We start from the raw sequence: 8,958 nt of genomic DNA on the forward strand, positions 1-8,958 counted from the left end.
TTTAATCTAATGGTAAAAAAAATAAAAAAAGCTTTCTCATTGTGGGAAAAGTGAATATTTTCCCATGTTAAACTCCACCAAACACCCATTTACTTAATCCAATATCCGTTTCTCAACAAATTCTCTAATCTTCAGCAGTAATAATTTCATCTTGACTGTAACAATTACGAATTGATATGCTCTTAACTCTCTTTGGTATTGATAGTTGAACACATTAAACACCTCATAACTTCGAGATATAGGAACACGCACTTTGTAACACTTTTTGACTTGTTTGATGGATTTATTTCATGAAATCCAAGATCTATAAAATTATCAATCCTACTTGTTATTTCTTGTTATTTGATGATAGCCATTATGCAACCCACATATATTTTACCTGGAAATAAAAACATGTTACGAATAAATATCAATGGCTGAAAATCCCCAATTGGGTTCATTTAAACGTTTGAAAATCCTCAGTTACATTGTGCAGCAGTGGCACATATACCCAGTACCAACACCAAGTTGTAAGTAATAAACAAGTGCTAGTCAGTGCTAATTCTTTTTTTTTTTTCTGAAAGAAGTCAGTGTTAATTCTTAAAGAGCTACTACATGCAAGTCTTAGCATAAAATCCAGCACCATAATGCTAAAAAATAAACTATTTTGGACAATGTATAGTCAAATTGTTAGAAGATAGTGATATTATTGAAAGAAGAAGAAAAAAAACATCACCATTACTCTCTAAAATATCAATGTCTGCTCAATGTACCTAGCAAACTAGCATTTCATATTCAGAAAGTAGCCAACCCAGAGACTGATATCTCCCATTAATCTTAGAAGATCACTACCTCAAATAAGGACGGGTTGCGGTAACAAATCAATCAGGTGTTCATGCATAGACTGTTCTACAGGGCTTACATATAAGTTGACAACAACTTATGAACATCTCATAAGTTTATTTGAGCGCTGATATAAGTGGAAAATAAGTTTTTCCAAACATCTCATAAATGTCAAACTAATTATTAGGTGTATTCGGTCCATATAGTTAATCCAAGCCTCCAGGGTTTCTTTTGGAAATGCATGGTTAGCCTCTCTTGTACTAAACCTAAGAGTTCCTTAGTTTGGCTCTAGCATAATTCTAACACAAAGAAAAGGGAAGGGAATACGACCATAATTTTTCTCAGAAGCAGTATTACTAAACCTAAGAGTTCCTTAGTTTAAGTATGGTATAATTCTAACACAGAGGAAAGGGGTGGAATAAGGCCATCCTTACATGAAACCTAGCAACAAACATCAGAGTTCATAATTTGTGAGAATAGTGCCCTAATCTAAAACAAAATTTCCAAAAGGCACATGACTATATCTACGTTCACGACCATCCTCTCATTATGGTAAGCTAAACTTAGCTCAGCACTAGCTATGTCTCAACTCCAAAGGCTGCCATATAATATAGGAAGCATTGAACAGCTATGAAAAAGTTAAATACCATTACGTTCTGGTAAAAAAAACCAACAAAATAATTGAATTAAATCTATAATATCCAGAAGAGTTAAATCTTAAACAAGACTGAAACGAAAACTCTGCCCAATTATGTAAATAAAGAGATTACACACCCATAAAACAGACAAACAGCCAGGAAGTGCAATTGGCCACTAATTTATATTCCCAATGGAGAAACATCTAATATAACACCATAGTTCTATGAAACTTTATTAGACACACCAATATAGTTCATTACAAACCCGGTGTAGTCAATGTAACATGCAACAAAACAGGAGATTAAAAAAGGAAATAAGACGACTTCATTACAAACCCAATATAGTTCCCAGTTTTTCACAAAGAACACTTGTGAGTTAAGACAACTTCAGCATCACTGCAATAAAAAACAAACAAAAAACAAAATATGAGCACAAAAGACAGTGCATGCAAAACAAAGGTATTGCAATGCTGACTAAAACTAAACCCTCCTCGTCAAACTTTCAACAATCTATGATTGAAAGAGATTTATAAATTAAGGAAAAACATGGGAAAAATATGGTGGTTCTCAAAATGCATTGCATAATATGATAGACAGCTTTTGTTTTCAAACAATAGAATAATAAAGGAACAACTAAAAGCATTATTAAGTAACCATACATGTTTATCATCAGTTGATAGGAAAAAGATTGGCGAAATTAAGAAAACAATGTTGAACTCCGGTAACTCAGCCAATGTTGTTAAATAGTGGTTACAGTGGCGCAATAACACTATTGAATGGAGAAATCTGAACAAATTGCTATTGTTCTGCAATAGCCATTTAGTACAAATATTCTGAAATAGCAGCTACAGTGGCGCTGCAACACTGTTGCATTGCGGATTTGAAAAGGCCACTATTACCCAAAATCCGCAATTGACAACACTGAATTCAGCTCATGCCACATTAATGATTAAGTTTCTCATAAAGGTCCCGAAGGAGTAGCCCAGTGGTTTGGCTTGGGACACCAAAGGAATTGTATGCAAGAAGTCCAAGGTTCAACCCCTGCTACTAACATTTCCCCCTCCCTCTAACAAGTTACTACTAATTATTAACATTTGCCCATAAAAATAAAAATAAAATTCTCATTGAGTAAATGACGGATAGACATAACACGACATATGCAAAGTTTCACAATCGACTCTAATCTTAACCAAGTCCACAATCCCAACCGATCCTAAAACCTCCTACATTGTAGCACCAACAAATCTTGTTACATTGAATCATTTAAATTTTCTTACAATTCTAGAAGTATCATCAAATAAAAATAAGAAGAGCAAAAACCTCATTTCGAAGATGAGGCAGGGTAATGTGAAAGAATTTCATCATAAGGATCCCTACGACCAGCAACTTGACTAATCTGAGCATCCCAAGCAAGCTGAGAGTTATGGCGTTCAAATGTCCAGAAACCATAAGGTCGCATAGGGTAACTCCACATCTCCTTCGTCTTCGCGCACCTATCCTTCGTCTTATACACATGTTCCCTGAATCTACGATCCCTTTCGTTAGGATCTTCCATCAATTTCAGAACCAGATTCTCAGCGAATTCCATTATGAAAGCCATTTTTTCTTCTGTGATCCCCAAATTAGATCGGTTATAAACCCTAAATTGTGAAACTAAAATTGAAGATGAAATTGAGAAATGGGAGTGGGAATGTTATTACCTTTTTCTTAACGGTGCAGCAGTGTCTCTGGAATCAGATTTCGCCTCCTCCTTGATGAGTTTTCGTTCAACCTAGACAAAAGCTACATAAAATGAATATTATTAAAGATTATTTTCCCACTTTTTTTATTTTTTATTTTTATTTTTTCCTCTTTTCGTTTTACTTTTTTTTTTTTAATAAAATAACAACTTTTCAATTCAGCTCATTAAGTAAATAACGTAAAAAAAAAAACTCATTAAGTATATAAAGATATCCTTCCTAAAAAAAGGTATATAAAAATATTATTAAAAAAAGTATATAAAAATAAAATTTTGCTTCAAAAAAAAAGTATATAAAAAAATAATAATTTGTTTTTAGGGGAATAACGAACAATTTGTTAAAATTTATTAAATATTTTTTATTTAATTTTTAAAGTATGAAAAATATTACTTTTTTTGTTTCTTAAATCTTATGCTTAATTACAATTTTCGTCCTCCTATTTTATCAATTTCTATAAAAAAAAAAATTGAGGTAATCAATTTCTAGATTTTGGTATCTTATTTTTAATTTCACACATTTTTTAAATAAACCAAAATAAAAATTACATAAAACCAACTAAAAGGCTCTTCTTAGCACATGACCTACACAAGGAGAACTCTCAGAGTCAACAAAATAATGCAGACACACAAAAGGCAACAACTTGAAAAAAGATAAAGGTGCTAGAAGCCTAGAACACCACGTATACAGTAAAGGAGTTGTCCGCCATTGATTAATATCACAAATAAAAATAGGATTTTTTTGCTTTAATTCGTCAAAAAGATTGTAATTTAACCTTGTTGATCAGGTGGGGTTTAGTATGGGAAAGAGAAATTAAAGTTAAATCACTACCATTAATTTAATAGTTTTTTATTTGAATGGTTGAGATGAAAGACTTGTAAATTGTTACAACTTATTGTTGGACATTGTGTAAGAAAAAAATCTGTCCCACCAATTAATTAAATAATATTATAGCATTTGTTTGTTTTTTCTTTTTGTAAAAATTAATGGGTTTAGTAATTTGGTTTGAGCTTATTGTTTATAACTCAAAGTTTTTGAACTAAATAGACCCCATGGTACTAAAATGCTGCCACGTTAAATTGAATTAGAGAATGAAAGAAAGTGATAAATTTCATAAATTTGATTAAAAATATAAATAACGTGTGGCATAAAATTAAATCATGTGTACTATTCTATGTGACATAAAATTAATATTGTTCTTTAAAAAAAAATGTTGTGGTATTAAATATGGGTGTCGTAATTTAATTTGTTTATAAAATTATGTAGTACACAATATTAAACCACTTAGTATTTTTGGAAAATTGGGGGGGGGGGGGGGTATTTGTACACTGATTTTTAATAAAACACATTAATCTGTTAAAAAAAAATTATAGGCATCAGTTCACGATTAACATCTAACCACATGTTTCAATTAAAATTTAGGGTGTGTTTGTTTTAAGTTTATCAAATTTATTTTTAGAAATAACAGTCCTTGAAATATAAAAAGATGGAAATTTTATACTAAGGTTTTTAGAAAAAATATTTTTGGTTAACTTTATAATATTCTCTTATCAACCATGAATTTATTCTCACCCTATGAAAACTTTATTCACACCATTTTCTTTGGTAAAATTTTTCTTTCTATTTCAGGAACATTTTATATCTGAGAATAAAATTTATTAAACTTGTAATAAATGTAAGCATATATATTTTTATCATTTTATTTTCAGGAATCAACAAATACAACTTCAAACAAACACACCCTTGATTCATTTTAATTGTAATGCAAAAATTATAGGCATCAGTTCAGGATTTACCTGAAATGCAAAAATTTCATTTTTAATTTCAAATAAAAATTAATTCATTTTCATAATTTTTTTAATTCATTTATCATTTTTTAGAAATTCGAATGATGAAATTCGCATCTCAATCTTACACCGTTTATGTTTGAGATGCAACTGCGTAGCTACGTTACAGATAACTGAAAAGCTTACTTTTCTTCTGCAGATCTGAGATGTTCTTGTTCTTGCGTGTTAGAACAACCAAATTGAAAGTGAAGATTAGACTGTAAGACTGTGATTCGTTGCTGTGAGGAAAGCTTCGGAAGACAATATTTGATTTGTTTGGTCTTAGTATTTGATTCGTTGCTGTAAAAGCTTAGCTTGTTATATGAAGAAACAACACTTTGTCTGAAAAGTTTTTCCAAGTGTAGTAGTAGTGAAAGGGGGGTTAGTCAGTAAAGGTAAAGAAAATAATATAAAACCAAATTTTAGTTTTTAATTATTTTTGTTTCTACTGGTGGAAACAGCCACCTGTCCTTAAATATTGAAGTTTCCCAGACTAAATCTCACCTGTTGATCAACCTAGCCAAAGTCTCTTCCTTTTTGCTAAAAAAAAAATCAGAATTTCTCTCTTTCCAAATAAATCGAATCAACGACATCCATGTATTATGCATTTGAAGACCTTATTTTCTTCGAAAATCCATACATAGAGCTAAAATGCAAAATATGACTAGACACCTATAATCAACGTTCATAAACTACCCAAAAACAAATGATTTATATTTTTCTCTTGAACGTATCCAACAATACAAACATTCAAAGGTGGTTGAATAATTCCACGCCTTACCAGATTGTCACTAATAGATGTGATTCCGAAACAATAGCTGAGCAAAGATATAAATTTTTGGTGGAACATTTTTATTCGAAATGATGTCTTAATAGTCTTTACACTGAGTTGGTTTTATCGTGGTCGACAACTGATAAACACCGCGAACATCCTCTTATTATGTGAGTTTTTGAATTTTAGTTCCCCTATGTTAATTTTTCAGTTTTTATCTACTTATTTTTTACAATTTTTAAAATTGGACCCAACACCAATATTAAGGGTGGTGTGACAAGTTTTTAATTAATGTGGACCGGTGAGTGGACGACCATGAGCATTTTAATAAAACAACAATTAACATTAAGCACTTATTTACATTTTATTCATTAATTTAATTGTATAATAGTTACATAGAAACTACAATGTCTAACAATCCTAAATTTGATGGCATTGATTTTTTTTTTCTTTTCCAAATTTGATGACTTTGATTTAATTGTATAATGGTTGATGATGCTGGGTATTGACGATGATAGTTGTGATGATGTTGGTGTATTGAGCTAACTTTTTTTTTTTTTTTTTGAACGGAAGGGTGTATTGAGCTACCTAGTGAGGTTAACCACTGAAAGCTTCCCCCTCCTCTTCTCTCCCCCATTTCTACATTCTTAAAAGCTCCCGATTTTTATTTTTTTTGTCAATTTTGATATTCTTCAAATTCTACAACTCGAAAGTGTCAAATGCTCACTTCAAAATTTGCAGATTTTTTACATCTCTAAAATCCATAATTCAGAAGTGTAAAATTTTCACTTTAATTCCTTTTTTTCAATAGATTTTATAAACCTTCATCGTGTTATGAAATATGAATGCATAAAATGATCACTTTGACTTTTTCACAATTGTTATGCATTCGAATTGAAGAATTTAGACAAACATCGTCTAAATTGCATGATCTAAATAGGGTAGCAATTGAGCTAAAAAAAAAAGTTTTAAGAACCGTTATGGGTAAATTTGGCAAATGTTTTGAGCTCTGCCTTGTTTTCGCAACCATTTGGAAGACAATTGCTCGTTAGACAACTTAGATTTGCTCTTGATCCTAGTAACTTATTTTCAGCAAGATAAGCAATTTTGAGGAGTCTAATGAGTAATTGTCCATTTAGAAATGTTTTAGGCCCAGCTATTTTTTTGCATCAAGTATGGCCAAAGCCTTCTTCCAATAAAACAAAAGTTGGGCCAATACATTTAGAAGATTGCTCTTTAGTCACCTAACATTTGCTCATAAACACCTACAAAACTGCATGAATGACAATTGTCTTATTAAAACGTGATTTAACCGTTTAAAAGTGTGTGAAATGTTTTAGTCTAATGAGCAATTGTCCATTTAGAAATGCTTATTTGTCACCTAACATTTGCTTTATAACGATAGTTTATCACCGTTCCACACACTTTTAAAGCGGTTGAATCACGTTTTAATACGGATTAATTGATTAAAAAAGTGTATGAATGACAATTAACTACCGTTCGACATGTTTTAGGTACATGTAAGTAATTTTTAGGTGACTAAAGATCAATTTTCATATATTTTATTTAAAGGGGATGATTTTACAAAGGATTTTTTTTTTTTTACATTTTTGTTAGAGGAAGGAAATTTTTATCATGTTTTTCAAAATATTAATTTTCATAATAATTTGTCCCTAGTCGGAAAATTTTAATTTTTTTGTGTAAAGTCATATTTTAATGTTTTAAACATGCTTGAAAAAAAATCATGAAAAACAAGTCACTTTTTTAGACTGCGTATACTTTATGGTAAAAAAATAAGAAGAATATCAAATTACAGAGTTAGAATATATATTTTATTTTATTTTATAGGTTTATTTTTCAGACATCGCGTATATTAGAGGGTCAATTTGAACAAGTAAATCAAAAAATTCATATCGAAATGCATTATAAAACTTTCAAACATATTTTTATTCAATACCCATTTCGTATTTTATTATATGTCGCTTTACAATATTAATACATTATCTTTCAAAAAAAAATTAATACATTATCAATGGTTTATTCCTATCATACCTTTTATCATTTATTATTCTTTTTTTTTCTTTCTATTCTTTTAATCTCCTCTTCCATTGTTATTAATAAGGGATATTTTTGTTAAATCACTCATTATTATCTTTTCAATATAAAATTAACTACATTTCTTAACATATGTGAAAATGGCAAAACAACATATAATAAAATACCGTGGGAGTAAAAGTTTTTATGCAATCAATGTAAACTAGTTTTACATCAGCTTTTGATAATAACATTACACCGTGATTTGAACAATCATATAAGTGATTTGAATATCAAAGTTTAACCCAAAACTTTGATGCATTAAATTTACAGGTCCTCTCACTTATACTCTTCCAATGTGAGTTCATCCATTCCTTATGGGCACGCTCCCTCTCCAACGGAATCCTCTTTTTTTCACCCATATCTACTTTCCTTGCTGTTGGTGGCACTCAACGGGGCATACAGCCTAAACGCCTTGTCAAGAAGATTTTTGATACAAAGAGCCGTTTCAAACATCGACTTTAATACCATTGTTTGGTCACGAGGAACTCCAGGAAATCATCATATTAGATTTTGAACAATCATATAAGTAAGTAGGAAACAACATTTTAACAATTTAACCTAAAAGCTTAAGTCATTATGTTTATGAATCTTCTTGGTTTTTTTTGTTTTGTTTTTGAATAATGAATCTTCTTAGTTATAAAGTGTGTTTATAGTCCACTTTCAACAAAACTATTTTATACCAACTATGCAGCCTCACTAATCGCTCTTTGTGGGAGAAAGACAAGGGTCCATGATCTAATCTAATTAAATCTAAACTATAAATTGATAAATCAAAACAAAGCGAGAAAAGTAATCAAAGGCAATGCTATAACAAAGTTTGGTTTGTTCTACCAAACTTTCTCTACAATCTTTATTATTTGAAAAAAGAAGGTATAAGATGGTGGCAATCGACGTGGCAATAACTACATGACATTCAAATTGGAAAGATACCAAAAGTAAGGAACAGAAAAGTTGGAAGGGAAGAAAAGAAAAAGCAAGAAAACAATGAAGTTGCTAAAAAAATTTACAGCAATAAAGTTGCTCAAATAAAGGAACTAATTTTCAATTTAAAGGCATATGTTAAGAAC

The 8,958-nt window shown here is 30.4% G+C and overlaps 1 protein-coding gene across 1 annotated transcript; it reads right to left on the minus strand.

Moving 5' to 3' along the window:
* Positions 1–1,500: 1,500 nt before the first annotated feature.
* Positions 1,501–3,296, minus strand: LOC25501749 (uncharacterized). Its single transcript, XM_013591118.3, has 3 exons — positions 3,161–3,296; positions 2,781–3,068; positions 1,501–1,856 (listed from the first exon to the last, which is right to left on the minus strand). Exon 2 carries the CDS (start codon positions 3,058–3,060, stop codon positions 2,782–2,784), a length of 279 nt encoding a protein of 92 aa, XP_013446572.1. The 5' UTR covers positions 3,061–3,068; positions 3,161–3,296; the 3' UTR covers positions 1,501–1,856; position 2,781.
* Between the last annotated feature and the right edge of the window lie 5,662 nt (positions 3,297–8,958).

This window comes from Medicago truncatula, chromosome 8 (genome assembly GCF_003473485.1).
Source record: "Medicago truncatula cultivar Jemalong A17 chromosome 8, MtrunA17r5.0-ANR, whole genome shotgun sequence".
Classification (NCBI taxonomy): domain Eukaryota; kingdom Viridiplantae; phylum Streptophyta; class Magnoliopsida; order Fabales; family Fabaceae; genus Medicago; species Medicago truncatula.